The 17579-nt window shown below is 34.0% G+C and overlaps 1 protein-coding gene across 1 annotated transcript; it reads left to right on the top strand.

The window, feature by feature from the left end:
• Positions 1-10772: 10772 nt before the first annotated feature.
• On the top strand, positions 10773-17324 carry LOC129900703 (mitogen-activated protein kinase kinase kinase 3-like). Its single transcript, XM_055975726.1, has 11 exons — positions 10773-11375; positions 12402-12716; positions 12905-12992; positions 13204-13266; positions 13443-13603; positions 13688-13763; positions 14195-14254; positions 14347-14454; positions 14562-14798; positions 16309-16430; positions 16531-17324. The coding sequence occupies exons 1-11, from the start codon at positions 11029-11031 to the stop codon at positions 16793-16795; spliced, it is 1842 nt and encodes a 613-aa protein (XP_055831701.1). The 5' UTR covers positions 10773-11028; the 3' UTR covers positions 16796-17324.
• The last annotated feature ends 255 nt before the right edge of the window (positions 17325-17579 follow it).

Below are 17579 nucleotides of genomic sequence, written 5' to 3'. Positions count from 1 at the left end.
TAAAGGTAGATTAGAGACCATGGGCACAATTAGAAGAAGCTAACTCTAGGCTTTGATGAAAACATTACCTAAACACACAACTCATTCTCTAACATTTTCTATCATTTGAAAAAATTATAAAAATCTCTACTATTTCCTATTCTCGGCTACATCACTTTACACGATGTATCGGTCCGATACATCATTTTACGTGATGTATCGAAAGTTCGAGTGATGTATCCGAAACCAAAACGCGATGTATCGGGATGTATCCGAAATCGAGACTCGATATATTGAGACGTTTTGAGATGTATCCGGATTTCATCAAATTTAAAAAAAAATTGTAATTTGAAAAAAAGTAGGGATAAGATGTAATTAGCTCTTAACACTATGAGATTTGGGTAATCCTGCAAAAATATCCGTATTGATAATTGAAATTTGAAAAAACTTGGAAGCAACATATGAGGTATATATGAATATTCTTAATGGTGTGAGGTATTTTACATAAAAACTTAAAAAGTTTGACCCAAAGTGAATCAGTTATTAAAGTTTCTAAGCTTGTTTGATTTAAAAATTTGACATACTGCAAGCGTAAATTGTTTCGAGCGAATTATATATCAAAAGACTCAAAATATCGAGATGATTTTATATCTAAAATTTGAGATTGTTTAGAGGTAATTTTGAGTTGATCGAGATTGATTAGCTAGTGCATACTTCATATCTAGTCAGTGTACACTTCATATATAGTCAGTGTACACTTCATATATAGTTATGCTATATTCAGTTTTTTGAGTGTATCATAATATATAGTTAGTGTATAACTCGTGTTTAGGTAAGCTATATTGTATAGTCGATATATACTTTCTATAATTTTTGGCAAGCTATATTATATAATTAGTGTATACTTTGTATAACTTTTGGCTATTTATTTTATGTAAATAAAAATATGGTCATATTTGTTAAACTAGTTATTTATTAAAAATATTTGAAACTATCCCTTGAAATTATGATATAAATCATACGAGATGAAATGGAAGTTTTGTTTAGATTTACAATTTGAATTTTTTTAGCTATAGTTTTTTGCTAATAAACATAAAAATCCCATAAGTTGCGAACACTATCAAAATTATCTCAATTATTTATACTTTCTTATCAAATAAGCAAAAGTTCATAATACAGTATAATACACTGTTACAAAACTATTCTTAAAAAAACTACATAACTTTAGTTCAATAAAAAAATGAATATGAGTTGTATTGTACTATTCTTTAGTATAGTTCTCCCATATAGTATGGATAATCTCCTCATGTTGAGTATGCATTTCTCGATTAGATGATCGATAAGACGAATCAACAATGTTGAGTATGCATTTCTCGATCAAATGATCGATAAGACGAATCAACATTGTTACTTTGAGGCATTTGTTGGTCAATATCATTAGTAACTATATCACCATGTTCATAAATAAATTTGATTGGTAATAATAAATAAAGTATGTGTTGATTTGAAGTAATAATAAATTTGGTTGGTGATAGTAATGATTATATCATGTATAAATAATTTAAATGTTGGTAAAAATAATAATATATACTGTAAATTTTGTTTACATATGAAACAAATGGTTTGTATATATAAAATGGTGGGTCATTTTTTTAACAAAATATAAACTTGTTGGTCAATTTTTGTATTTGAAAAATGTGAAATCATAAATTGAAATTTCTAAATCAAACTTCTTGGAGAATTTGAGATTTTATCTCATGATTTGAAATCATGAAATGAAATGCATGTCCAAACGATTATTTCATCTTATGATTTCAATTCATGAGATGAAATTGCATGTCCAAACTCCAACTAAAAGTATCTTTGGTTGGCTTAGCCCTACACATCTAACTATTGATCGAGAAAGTTGTTGGGTCATTCGCACAAATGCCTCCATGTTTGGGTGATAAAAAAGTGGTCAAATATTCCGCTAATGCAAAAATAACGAATAAATTTAATTTGACATAACTTTAAATTTTTGTATCATAATATAACACAAGTTATGCCTTAAAAGACATAACAAGTTATTCTACTTAATTCCTACAGAACTTATGTCGATAGATGGAGAAAAGATAAGTCCAAAACCCACAAGTTATGCACTCAAGTGTATAATTTAGTTCCTACGAAACTTATGTCGATAGAGGAAAAACTTCAGTTTCAAAACCTAAAAGTTACGTCGTAAAAGGCATAACTTGATTCCTGCAAAACATATGTGGAGCAAGGTAAAAGTTCTCTAAACTTATGCCTAGCGAAATTAGGTTATAGAAATACTTCACAAATTTTACCGCATAACTTAACTCTTACAAAACTTACGTCGAGCAAGACAAAGTTTCCTAAACTTATGCCTAGCAAAAGTAGGTCTTACAAAATTTATGTCGAGCGAGACAAAAGTTCACTAAATTTATGCCTAGAGAAATTAGGTCATAGGATATATATTTTGGTCCATAAACTTTTATTAAATAAATACTTGAAATAAAAATTAAAAATCACCCCATAATAAAAGTAATTCATGCAATAAAAAATCAAAATTGTTCTTGTAAATGGCCCAATTTCATTTGTTTGTCATTAGATCCATAGGTACTACATGGGTGGACAAAATATATGAGCTTTATTTTTTTAACGATCCGAACCGTCGTTAACTAGGTGGAACTAAAAATCTTGTGAAATAAGTTATCAGGACCTGGATCATCTCGCCATAGCGCGAGTATTCCCTTCATAGTGGTGCCGTCATGACGGCATGGACCACGCCATAGCGGGACAGTCGGGACAAAATTTAAAAGATGCGAATTATTATTTCCTCCCTTTTCCCTTAAGTACCAAAATAGGTGAAGGACACCCAAAAAACCTCAGGAAAGCTGCTCTAGGCCTAAGGGGAAGGGGGGCAGGAGAAATTTTTAGCGCAAGGAAGGCTGCAAACCACGGATTCTAGGCCCGTCTCCATTGTTCCTCCATTCGAAAGTCAAAATTCATCAAATAAAATCTTCTTATAGTTGTTTGACGCCTAAGTAAACTAGGTTTCATCACTTGAATAGTTGTAAATCTATTTCCACGCGTTTTATATCATAGTTGACAGGAGATTTAGGCCTACGGGCACGGAGTTTGGGTAGCAAAAAGTCGTTAATTACTGCATAGATGAATTATATGCATATATTTGGGTCCTGATTGGTTGGGCCAAATGGTAATGATCTAAAATTTAAAAGTAGACCCTGTTAATAGCGTGTTTAGAGGGTCAATGACTCTCGTGAGATTGAAGGTAGACAATAGTTGGGTCATGACGGAATTCTGAGACTTGGGGGTTATGGCCATTGGGGTGCATATAGAGATAGGCTTATAAAATAATTGTGTGTATCCATGCTGATTATTCTCTGTAAACTACTTGAGTAATGTGTATTATGAAATAAAGGTTGAATGTGAAGGACTTTGTGTTGATAAACCTTATGCAAGAAAGTATTTGCTTTCCTGTGGTTGTGGGTGATGGTTTTACATTCCTGTCTATATTACATGTACTTGTTACTGTAATTGATAGTACTGACTGTATGTGTGAGATTAGGAAAGATGTAACAAACTTAATGAAATGAATTCTGAGATCAATGATACGAAATGAACCTGTTACTTGATTGTGCAAGCATGTGAAACATTCATTGTGGTTTTGTGAATGTAATTATGGTTGTGGTTGATATAAATATGTACCTAGGGATCGAATGTCACGTTCTGACACATATAGGGATTGGGTGTCACATTTTGACACATATATTTATAGGATTTGGGTGTTACGTTCTGACACATATATTTATAGAGATCATGTATCACGTTCTGACATATATAATTATAGAGATCAGTTGTCACGTTTCGACATATATACACGTAGATTGTGTATAAGTCCCATGAGAGGACCATTTATATGCTATGGTTTCTAAAAGAGAACCAAAGGTTGTGTGACTGTGATTTCATGGGAGTGGACTGTGGTAAAGTAAATTGGCAATACCATAAATGACCAGACCCACCTTGTGTAATAATTAAAGTAAGAATGCTATTGCTGACGGTTGTATAGAGATTGACCATGGGAATTGAGCGATGCTTAGTGAATGGTAATAGTAGTGTGATTCCTGTAGATGTTTGTTTATATCATATTGTGGTGCTTAGATGTGCTCCGAATTTTGGGTATGGAAGGTGTGCAAGTGAGAACTAGAGGGGTTGGTATAGGAGCTAAGAGACTAGGCCAGTGTCACGACCCTGGCTAGGGCCTAGTCATGACACAACGATCAGGAAGCTGAAGGATCCCAACCAAGCCTCTTAGCATACATCGCATTCATAAGGTAAGAGAAAACATAAGAAAAACAAGCGGAAGAATAATCTCAAACATGGAAGTCTAGAAATGAAATGAAATCTCAAGTCATATGTCCAAACGGACTATATCAGCTCTATGTCTAAATATGCCTCTATCATACTAACATAGGTGGGGGCATAGAACAAGTCACTAGCTCCCCAAACAAGAAGAGAACATCTCAAATGACAACATAGTCTAGAAGTAGCAAGAAAATACAAGCACGATAGGTAGTCCCCGAAGTATGAGGACTTACCAAGTCAAGTGAACAAGTCTTCTATCTACCCACGAGAGTGTGTAGGGTAATCGTCGAGCCCTACATTATAACACAATGTAGGCAAACAAAAGTATGTGTTAGTACTTTGAATATACTAGGTATTTGAGAAATGCAATACATGACATAAAAGCAATAACATATGATCAAGGCTATAACATATAATAAGTAAACTATTTACACGTTATAGTAAATCATGAGTAAGGCTAATGTCATTTTAAACCATAATGCAACCTTACGAAGAGAACTTATACAATAGATGGATAGTCATGAGTTAGAAGGAATCATAAAAGAGTTTGCAAGTTCATAAGTAGTAGTACTAAGGATCTTAAATCATATTGAGAATCATAAAACCATGGGTGAGAGAACATACTTCAGTTTGTGAGAGACATATTACCCATAATAAGAAATACCTTAAACATTGAGAGAGAGGCCTTGTACCTTTGTGAGAGCGACCATTAATCGACATAAACCATGTGAGTTATAACATGGAGTCCCGATGTTACACATACACCAAAAGAAAGGGGAAGACTACTTGCCAAGGTAGACTCGGTCATGCCTAAGTGGATCCACTAAGCTACATGAAAGATCGAGCCTTAACTATGGGTGACCCTTAAGGAATCGAGTCTCTACTACAGGCGATCCTTTATCCTACGGTGACACATAGTTATGGGATAATGGGATCTTACTATGGATCTTTTGCCTCAACTACGAGAGAGATTGCCTCTCCCAAGGTCCATTCAGTGCTAGGTAAGCTCTCAATAGAATAGAAAATCATAAGTCATGAAGTCAACATCACGTGGGAGGGGCCATATCTACTATCCGTCATCATTCATAACAACATAATCATAGAATAGCTCCTTAATCTTATCTCATGTAATATGAGTATAAGCCTTTCATCATTACATATCTTTATTCATAAAATATTTTAGGGTCTTAACTCACCCTATTATTAACTCTCTTAAAACATCCTTGAATCATTATTCATAACTTTTCATGAGTCATTCATAAACCTTGAAAATCATTCATAAAGCTTTCATTGAAATCACTTGAAATCCATGATCATAGCCTATACTTGAAAATATGGTGAAAACTTGAATACATGATCAATTGACTTGGAAAACATGAGATTGACTTAAAAACATCCATGATCATATACTTTCTATCAACCCATACATAATTCATTAAAAATACATCAATATGAGTATAATTGAACATACCCACAATCCACATCATTAAATCTAAAGATCAATGTATGAAAATTTATAGAAAACTCTTCAATTCAATACCACAATCATCAACTTATGTTAAAATAGATCCATAACCATGAGTAGAATCATAATTCATGCAATTTAATAAGAATTAAATAAGACTCATAATGAGATCATGAACCCTAAATATCATGTAAGAGGATTTATTGGAAAATCATTGAAATCATGCAATATCTTAGAATTCATACATATTTGAGTAGAGAATCATGTAATTAAACTCAATTCATGAAATTGGACATACTTTAATTGATTGAAAAAGTAGAGAATTTGTTGGGCTCCATGGGTGAAAGTATCCTGGGATCAAATACCCACATACCTTGAAGTAGGAGCTAGAAGAATTTTGAAGAAATCTTGAATTTTGAGTAAGATCTTGAGAGAATTGTTTAATTATCTTCAATGGAGGTTTGAGAGCTTTTGTAGAGAGAGAATTTTTATAATTGGGATATTGTGAGAGAATGAGAGGAAATTGGGGGTTTCGGATAATAAATAGAATTGAATTTAGTCCCAAAAATTATCTAGGTTCATTCACTACTAAATAGGAAAAGGTCCAAAGTGCCCCCAATTAAAAAATTGAATCAATAAAAATAATTTTTTTTACACATAAATCGCACCTGGTGAATGCGATTTATGCACAAAACATAAATCACATTCACTGAATGTGTTTTATGGCTTACTGGGTGAGGGCACACTGCAGGCACACCGCGGCAGGCCCCAAACTACTGAAACCTATTTCTGGCACACTATTTTACAGTACTTTATCATATTTCAACCTTCAAACATGCGGGGTATTACAACCAGGCTTTGGTAAAAGAGAGGTCAGTCCAGGTTGGTTACTAATTGTGTTATGGTAGACCATGTGGCCAAAAGACTAGGTCGTGGTAGTGGAAACTTGTATAAATTGTGATAGTTGGGCTAGGCCTTGATCTATACTAGAGTTGACATTGGACCAAGAGAAGGGATGAGTGTTAGGCTCGCATGGCATGGAAGAGAAAAGTGGGGATGATAGAATTTTGTACTTAAATGTTGAGCAGTGTAATTTTCTTAAGTGCATGCTTACTCTTTTTAATTATTGTATATTATGTCGTGGGTATCGGATTGACCAATGATGCCTACCAGTACATGTTGTTGTACTGATACTACTCTTGCTATGTCACTTGGCATAGTTTGGTTACATGGTAAGTGATGTTTTCTAGGCGAAGATGAAGATGATTCTCCATCAGCTTCTACTTTTTCTTTCTTGTGGTGGGAGTTGTGTCTTGTTCTTATTTATAAACCGTACTCTTAGATACTCGTGTACCTATTTAGACTAATTCTTTGGGAGGGTTTTTGGTGTATTTTCTTAGTTATTTTAAGTTATAATAAGATTTTGTATGTTTTCTTAACTTCCGGATTGACTTAATTTCAAAATTGGTGTAAGGGTTCTCTTAGTTAGGTGTTAAAGTAGGTGCCTGCACAGCCCATGGATTGGATCGTGACAATTTTTGGGCCACAGGAATTTAATGGTGGAGCCTTGAAATGTGTAGTGATTGAAAAGAACATTATTGAACCTAGTATTTTTAAAGGCATTTTCTAGGGAGTTCCAAGGTGAGTTTCGAGAGGGGCATAACAAAAACGTTTTGGAACGCAAATGAAATGTGTAGATTCATAGGGCGTACACTTTAGAATTTTGAGGTGTAAGCCCTCGGTGTAAAAACGTAAGTTCGGAGCATGAAAGCATATGCCCAGGAATTAAATTTAATTTTTATTGTTTTAAAAGTAATTTTGCTCTAAATCATGTTATTTTATTATTGATGTCGTGATATTTATACTTTATGCTATCATGTTGTAGTGAATTTTTGTGAAATATATAAATAACGAAAGCATCTCTCGCAGTAAAGGACATTCCCATAAATAGTTTTTTAGATAATCATAGCTAAAATTGATAGAATTCCATTGCTCTTATACTATTTATCCTTCTCTTTTTTTGAAAATGTATAAACAATAATCATTACAAATATTAGTTGAAGATGAGAAGGACTAAGATGTGGATATCGATCATGAAATTGATAATGATTTCATTTTAAAGTATCTCGGCTATTATCATTTTTTGTATTATTACTTTTTTCAAATAGTAATTATAATATTTTCCCATGTTATTGGTGATTTATTTGAATTTATTTATAGAATTATTAAGAATTTTACTTTTACTTATTTTCTTAGTAATAAAATTATAAAATTAAAGATACATGAGATATATGTCTCATAAATTTATTGGACTTACGCCCCGTGTTTCGGGACTTATACCTCACCTCAAGCCCCCTGCTTTTTAAAAGACTAATCGAACCTTCATTCTTACTGTGGTAGGACTATTTTTATCATTGTATCATTGATGTTTGTTTGTTTAAGACTTTCATTTTTTTATTTATACTCTTTAAGCTCATTTTTGCGGAAAATTGATCCAAATTTTAAAAAAATAAGAAAAAATTGACGATTGATTTTTCTAATCGGTTTCTGGCCGTCTTAAGGGCAATGCAAACAAAGCTTTGGCTTTCGGCCCCACAAATATTGAGTACTACAAAATTTTAGTAGTGTAATTTTATGGCTCAATTTCTTTTTTGTTGAAAAAAGAAAATTTTGTATTAGGGTAAACACATATTTTTTTCTCTAATTGATGGTACTAAGAAAAATAACTTTTAAAAAGGGATATTGGTATATTAAGTCTCATATATTGATTTATTTTCACATTACTTATCAATTAATCAGATCAACTTCATCAAATTCTATTATCCTAAGTTTTTGTGATCTTATAAAAAAAATATTTGTATTTTTTAAAATTTGATCTAAAAAACTATATGATAGCTTCTAACTCCCTCAAGTTCATTTTTCAATTTCTCATATTTGGTTGCTTAAAAAAATTAAAAATATTTTTTCTATAAACAGTAAAAAATAAATAAAATGACTTTCCAAATTAATTGTGTCCTTCACATCTTTTAACACATTTCTTCTTCATCTTTCACCCATGTAGTTCCTATAAGAAAATAAATACACCAAAAAATTAAAGATGATTCAACATCTATTATATATACATAAAAAATGATATTAACCACGTATAAATAATATAACTTTCTAATGAAAAGGGTTCAACCATACCTACTTCTCCCCTGACCCTCATAGCATTTATCTAGATTATATATCAATATATTTTACTTACTACCAAACATAATAAAATATGCAACTAAAAAAACACTTATTTTCTTTTTTAAAAAAAAAATTTGCTTCCAACCAAACACACCCTATTAGAAAAAGATAATGCAATAAATAATTTTTAAAATAATATACTTTTATTTTAATTATATTTTCTTCATAAAACCAAACGCGCCCACATTTAAGACGTGAGACGTGAGTGATGAGTCAATTATATTTCCAGAAAGCCGTCTTTATTAAAACACAAATTAAATTAAATTAAATTAAATAAAAGTTAAAACAAATTAAAATTAAATTAAATTAAAAAAATAAAATAAAAGAGCCACGTCATCCACTCGGTTTAATCCAACTACTGACTGCCGTCTCCAAAATTCCTGAGCTGTTCCTCACTGTTTGCTTTTCTATTGGTTTTGGGACCACACGTGCCTACTCCCCTCTTTCTTGCCATATTGCTCCCTCATTTACCTTCTTTCTTTTCACTTTTCATCTATATAGTTTGTCGGGTACTCGTATTGCGATCTAATTAAATTTAGAGTAAAGTACTATCTAATAAAGAAGATTTTGTATGTGGTAGGATTTAAATTACTCGAAACATCTGATTAACAACAAAGAAGTACTTATCATTAAACTACAATTCTTATTGATTCTTTGTTTTACTTTTTTTGTTCGTGTACATCTAATAGCTTTGTCAATCTACTCACTCGAATAATTTGATTTCACGTTGCATATGATGGATTTCATCATTCAAAGAGTTTGAACCCAGAAATAAAGGTAAAGGGTGAATTATAAAATGGTGTCACTCATCACGTCACATATCTCGGTGGTCTTTAGTCTCTTTTAATTGACAGTATGTGATCATTTAAGAGGCGGAAATTGTAGTTTCTGGAGACAAAGACAAGTTCATCTCTCTTTGATCGATCCTGTAAAACAACAACTATAGACAGTTATAAATGAATGAGCGATTAGATGTTTGTTGTGCCGATGAAGAAAAATACAACCGCCTTAAAAGACGTCGTTATACATTTGATTACGTATCTAAATGATATTTATAGAGGATTTTGTATTTTTCATCTTTAACGTTATTCGATACTTTATGTGAGATTACGTGATAGTCTTATATCTGTTCATTTTTGTCGGTGAATTTAGAAGGATTGAGAGATTATTTCTATCCCTTTCATTATCAATTAGGTATAGAGTACTTTGGTAATTAAGTTAGTTCTACTAATCTAGTAAACAACTTTATCACAAATTACAAAATAACTATCAAAACTTTCAAATAAGTAAAAGTATTCATAATGAGTACCATCCTCAATTAACAAATAGGTCAATATTAAAATTAACTGGACAAAATCGTTCATTAGATCAAATTCTTTGCACAGTCATATATCAAATACATATAATTTTCCATTCGAATGTAAAAATCTATACCGTAAGAAAAGCTAATACGTTCATTATGCAGCCAAAGCAAAAATTACAAAATTTTTACTTTCTTTCATTAATATATCATACTCTGAAGTATTTGCTTAAGCAAAATTTTATCTACATCACTTAGAATGGAATTCTTTTTCAAATTCTTAAATTTTGAAAAAATATAAAATATTTTGTGCATCATCCTTTCTTTTTTTTAGGCAAAACAAATTTGTACAATGAGAACAAATTTTAGTACAAATTGACATATAGTACATAGATTAGGGGGTGCAAAGCGCAAAACACGTAAAACCAACTTGGCAGGCCCTGCTCCCTCTCCTCCATTTCTCTATCTATCTACCTTCCTATTTCCTTCTCAAAGTTTTCTTCGTCAGCTACATCGATACATCCCCCCTTTCACCTAAAAAAATAATCTTGAAAAAAACTCAAATTAAATTCTTTTTCTCTGACTGTAGCATACCAAGAATCTACAGATTTCACTCTTTCTTGACTCAGTTGGGTTGATCACTGAATTAGCTCAGAAGCCAAAAATGCCTGCTTGGTGGGGGAAAAAATCCACCAAGAACAAAGACGCACAAGCTAAAGACAAAGAAAGAGATAAGTATGTGAAACCCAGAAGTTTTGATGAGTTACTTTGTAGAAATTCACCAAGAACCAGTAAAGATTTTAGTGGTTCTGGTTCTGGGTTTTCTGGGTTTGATTCAGGTTCTTCTTTGGAGAAAGCTCATCCTTTACCTATGCCTTCTGTTTCTTCACTGGGAAATGATCATGGGGTTTCTTTGGGATGTGGGTCGGGTTCAGTTTCGAGTACTAGCTCATCTGGGTCATCTGATGGTGGACCTGTAAATACTGATCAAGCTCAATTGGATACTTTCAGGTTGGTGTTGTTTGATTTCTGATCAAAAAGTTTCTTTCTTTTTAGGATTTTTGATGTTATATTTTGTTCATTTTTTGCTAGGATTACTGAGGTTTTGTTATATGGTTATTGGTGTTGGTTGACTTTGAATTGACTTGTTGTTAAAATTAGATCTTTTGTTGATTGGATTGGATTGTGATCCATAAATTGAATGTTTATTGATTAGCTAGAAAGACTATGTTGGTTCAGCTATTGCACCTGGATAAAAAAAGGGCCTTTTTGTGTTAAAAAGTTGTTACCAGGTACATGTCTCTGGTCGGAGGTGGAAGGTATCCCGTGGAATTAGCGTGGAATTAGTGAGGCCTGGACACCACACTTGTTGTGGGTTGTTCTTCAAAACTAGATGTTTTGTTGATTGGATTGGATTGTTATCCACAAATTGAATGTGTATTGATAAGCTAGAGAGACTATATATTGGTGCAGTTATTGCACCTGGATGAAAGGGGCCTTTTTGTGTTAAAAAGTTGTTACTTGACTCTTGTTGCCCGTGGGAGGTGGTAGGTATCTCGTGGAATTAGTCCAGATGCACACAAGCTGTCCCGGACACCATGGTTATCAAAAATAAAAAAAAGTTCTAACTTTTTTTATGCTTTCAATTTGTTTATATTTTTGGTAGCTCTTGGTGGATTATGCATATTGAATCAAACGTCTGATTAATGAGTCTGAATCACCTGCCCTCTTTTTTTTTTTTACTTTGCGTTTCCAGTGTACCCCAAATGCTAAACCTGAGAGATTTATATTAATTTCTTGATTTTGCACTTGTTTCTATGGTTTTGTGTGCTCTAGTTCAATTACCGATCTTTTAGGAGGCTCAATTAGGAAACTCAGAGAAAATTCTTTATACATGGTATAATCGCACGGTAAATAGTGTTACCTTCCTTTTTTTTCCACGGAATGCACAAGATGCATGAGTTACAAGTATTTCTTTTTAATTTAATTGATCCATCGTACTATCCTAATTGTGGGGACACTTCTGCTTGTTGCCAGAGGACTTGGAGATAATAGGTTGAGCCCACTGTCGCGAAGCCCAGTTCGTTCCAGAGGGACAACTACCACGTCATCACCTTTACATCCTCGGTTTTCGAGTTTAAATCTGGACTCTCCAACGGGCAAGTTGGATGATGTAAGGAGTGAATGTCATCAGCTGCCCCTTCCACCCGGTTCTCCTCCTAGTCCTTCTGCTTTGCCAAACCCAAGACCTTGTGTTGTGGCTGAATACGCAACCATTAATATGTCCAAATGGAAGAAAGGCAGGCTCCTAGGAAGAGGCACATTCGGTCATGTATATCTTGGATTCAACAGGTTTGTGAGCCTTCCAGATTTTTTTTCAATCAATGACGTTTGGGTTCTAATTAGATTCAGGAACATCATGGCTTTAGTATAGGTCATCTTATGCTCATTTTGAATTGGTGTTATGGAAGATGTGTGGCTAATAGTTCCTGGTGGACATAGTTACATAGTGATTAACTGGAGGTTTTCACTATGAACAGGGAGAATGGACAAATGTGCGCAATAAAAGAAGTCAAGGTGGTTTCAGATGATCAAACATCCAAAGAGTGTCTTAAGCAACTGAATCAGGTCTCTTTTATTTTATTTTATCACTAATTTTAATTTGATAAGTGACCAGGTCTCTTTAGTTACTCTTTCAGTATGTTTCTGTTCACAATTTTAATATCCTCTCCTTTCAAAGTCCGTGATAAACTTTATTCTGTAATCTTGGGTCTTTTGTTTAATATCTGCCCTTTTCAATTTTGCATTTGATACCTGACTGATTTTATCTTACGTACAGGAAATCATTTTACTCAGTAACTTGACACATCCAAATGTTGTTCGGTATCATGGAAGTGAACTGGTATGACTAGTTACTTTAGTTGGATGTGCATAATTATATTGTCGTTATGATATTTACACAACTTAGGCAAATATGTTGATCATATTAATTTGTTCTTCTGTAACCTTGTTGCTCTGTAGAACAGAAATATATCTTCCCATTTAGTTCTCAACTGTTGCCTTTTAATTATTTGTCAGGATGAAGAAACTCTATCAGTTTACTTGGAGTACGTTTCTGGGGGTTCTATACATAAACTGTTGCAGGAATATGGGCCTTTTAGGGAGCCAGTTATACAAAACTACGCCAGACAGATCCTTTCTGGCCTTTCCTTTTTACATGCTAGGAATACAGTTCACAGGTGTGTGTCTTTATGATTCGAGTACTTGTGACTCAGCTATTCTGCGGACACTGCTAGATTCAAATGCCAATTATTTCTTTTCAGGGATATAAAAGGAGCCAATATACTAGTAGATCCTAATGGTGTAATTAAGCTAGCTGATTTTGGCATGGCAAAACATGTAAGTAGCAGCACAATCATTAAAGTTATTTCTTTACCACTTTTTACTGAAAGGTGTCAGAGAACCAATTCCAAAACTTTGCCTTTGACTTTATTTGCAAACAAGAATAGCGGGAACTGATTGACTGTTGTTGTAGGTTATACTTGCTAATAACATGGAAAAAGTCTAAAAACTTGTCATTTGGTACCTTTGTTTGTGGATTCTATTTTAGTTATTTGGATGAATAATTTTAGGCCTTCATATAGAACCAGCAGACATGGTAGCCTAGCAAAAGATTAAAGTTTTCTCATTTCTCTTTTTGTTTTTATTTTTATTTTTCTAGTTCTCTTAAAAACAATTGATGCTACTAAAAGAGAAGTGTATGAATTCTTTAGAACAGTTTCTTTTCCAGCAATTGATCCATGCATTAACGTTATATTACCTTGGAGCAGATAACTTCGTGCTCGTCAGTGCTCTCATTCAAAGGGAGTCCTTATTGGATGGCTCCTGAGGTATGCTTCCCTCCCGTTTCTGCAAACCCTCGTGTCAATGTCCAACATTTTTAGCAAAGACTTATAATTATTCCATTCTCTGATATTATCAGGTGGTGATGAATACAAGTGGCTATGGTCTTGCAGTGGATATTTGGAGTTTGGGATGTACAATTCTGGAAATGGCAACTTCCAAGCCACCTTGGAGCCAGTATGAAGGGGTAAGATGTTGAAATATTTGATGAATGTTTTTACCGTGATCATCTCTTCTGAGGCCATCATCAGAGAACTCAAACCTAAGTGTCTTTGATTGCCCTCTATGCAACAGGTTGCTGCCATATTTAAAATTGGAAACAGCAAAGACTTTCCTGAAATTCCAGAACACCTTTCTAATGATGCAAAAAGCTTTATAAGGTTATGCTTGCAGCGGGAGCCGTCCACACGACCTACAGCTTCTCAACTACTAGAGCACCCTTTTGTTAAAAACCAAAGCACAGCAAAAGTTGCTCATGTTGGTGTAACCAAAGAATCATATCCTCGTTCCTTTGATGGAAGCCGGACACCGGTAAAGATTATGGAGTCTTTACTTCTTTTTACTTCTTTGGCAAAACTATAATGAATTATCTTGGAAAGAGTGAAATTACTCTCTGAACAAACTATAAATTACTGAGTTTGAAAATTGAGTAAACTTTGAGAAAGGAACTTAATAAATAGCAAGAGATGGAGAAGTGCTTAAGTGCAAGTTATCCTTTCTAGAGAGATGTGGCACCTTTCTTCCACTTGTCTGTCACTAGGGACCTACCAATTCATATTAATAACCGCGAGATCTGATTAAATGATGATTAGGAATTCATAAAACTATAACAAATTACTTTCTGATTTCAAGCCATTTTTGCGGATCAGTATTTGCATTTTGATCTTAATGAAGCTGCATACTGTGTCATGATTTCTTCACTTCCTATTATTTCTTTTTCGATCTATTTTTCCTTGAGTCGAAGGTATATCGGAAACAACGTCTCTACCTCCCATGGTTGGGGTAAGGTTTACGTACTCTCTACCCTTCCCCGACTCCACTTGTGGGATTACATTGGGTATGTCACTATGTTGTTGTTGTACCCTATTCCATACCTATCACATTAATTCACAAAATTTGAAACCTTACCCTACCCCTTGATAAGGAGAACTGTAAGGAATCAAAACCATATATACATGCATCGTAGCTCATATCCAGACAAGGTCCTGTAATCTTATTCTTCACGGTGTTTTGTTGGGAGGATAATTCATATGAAACAATGGTTTTACTAACACAAGACCTAATATACTAACAGATGTTACTCGATAATCTTTTTCATTGTTGTCTTTGTTCCATGAGGCTATGGGTGAAAAGTTAGTCCCTAATTTAGAACAATTATAAGAAGAGAAGGAATCTAACCTTGTGAGTTATGTTTACAACTTTTACCCAAATACTGATGTCTAATATGTCTTTAAATTTTAGTACGAGCTAATTGACAGTTTATCTAATCAATGCTCTTCTACCCTTGGACTGTGTGCTCTAGTTTGTGTTTCATTCTTCAATGTTAACCAACTACCAGCTAAATCACTATTTGGTTACCATACCATACTGTACCCTACACGATGCTGGTAGGCCATTATTTTGTGCAAGGGAATTCGCCTAGGTAATATAATCACGCTCCCATTATACAGAAATAGCTCTTGAAGATGCTTAACGCAACAGCACATGATTTTGTTTACTTGACTTAACATGGACAAACACGAAAATGTGCAAATTAGCCGATCGAACCAAATACTCATCTGAACCTTTGCCAGATCAAGTCCAACATCAGAAAAAATTATTTGTAACAACTCTTATGTGATTAACAGGAATTGAAAAGGTAGAAAATCTTAGCAACAATACTTGGATAGTTCATCCATCTATGTTATAACACCACGAAGCACGTGGAGACTCTTGGGGGATTTAGATTTTTGAAACTGATCATTTAAGCTTTCCATTTGCCTTTAGGTGGTTTTGGTATATATCCCTCTGAAGATCTCTATTCGATTTGCTTTTTTTACAGCCAGTGTTGGAGCTGCATCCAGGTGGAAGGAATGTTTCTCCTGGAAGGAATATCTCTCCCCCCGAAGGAAACTATGCATCCCATCCGGTGATCACAATCTCTAGACCATTGATCTGCGCAAGGTGATTACCGTTTGTACCTTAATACATCTACTTTTTAGTCTGTTTTCTACTCATACCAGAGGACAGATGTATCTAACTGTTCTTTTCTTGACATCCACAGGGAAAATGTAAAAGCCATAACATCTTTACCAGTATCCCCCACTTCTAGCCCATTAAGACAATATGAACCTGCCCGTAAAAGCTGTTATCTTTCTCCTCCTCATCCATCTTATGGCATCGGGGGCCAGAGTGGATACGATGCAAATGATTACTCAATGTTTCAAGCAAGGCCCAGCACAAGAACCACACTCGAGCCATGGCTTGAAATCCCTCAATTTAGAGCTCAGACACCATCTAGATCCCCCAAAACAAGACCCATTCTTTAGTAACATGTGATGTATGAGGTAAAAGTTTTCTTTTCTTGCATTGCACCATGCGTGGTCGGTCCCCTTCTAGGAAGAACTGCAGAAACTATGGCCCCTTCTAAGCGATCCGTTTCTGTTTGATGGGTGCATTATGATTAAGAGAGATTTTGGGTGACCAGGGGTTTGGTTGCATGATGGAGGAATTGCATTTTCTTGAATATAAGATCTGTAAAATGTACTTCATTCTCAATGTAAATGCAAGATGGCCACTTGATTAAATTCTATAAGATCACCACGAAACTTGTCCGTCTTATAGTAGACTTAGCTATGAATATTCAGGAAGAAACGAATACCGGGCTTTTCTTGCATTATGTGTTAACTGAAAGAAAGGGGAAAATAATGATCAGGGCAAAAAGTGTCTGTGTTAATGACTTCATTTTTCTTTTTTGGGCATGGAAAGAAAGTGAAGGAAAAAAAATGAAGAATGTATTTCCTTTTCCTTTTTGGTTTCTCAACCGCAGTCTAGTATTCACATTGAGTTCTCGATTAATCTACATTCGTATTGCGTAAGACTCCTTAAGGGGGAATTTCTATTTTATACATAAGATTCAAATTTGATCTGCATTTGCATTGCATAAGATAGACTCCCTAAGTGGAAAACATTTTCTACTTTACGTAAACTCAGATCTGCATTTGCGCTGCGTAAGACTAAGACTTTTTAAGGGGGAAATATTTTTTATTTTATACCTAAAACTTAAATTCGATCCGTGTTCGTGTTGCATAAAACTCCTTAAGGGGGAAATAT

This window comes from Solanum dulcamara, chromosome 1, assembly GCF_947179165.1.
Source record: "Solanum dulcamara chromosome 1, daSolDulc1.2, whole genome shotgun sequence".
Classification (NCBI taxonomy): domain Eukaryota; kingdom Viridiplantae; phylum Streptophyta; class Magnoliopsida; order Solanales; family Solanaceae; genus Solanum; species Solanum dulcamara.
Note: the sequence above shows the minus strand (reverse complement) of the source record. Positions and strands in the feature narration are given on the sequence as shown.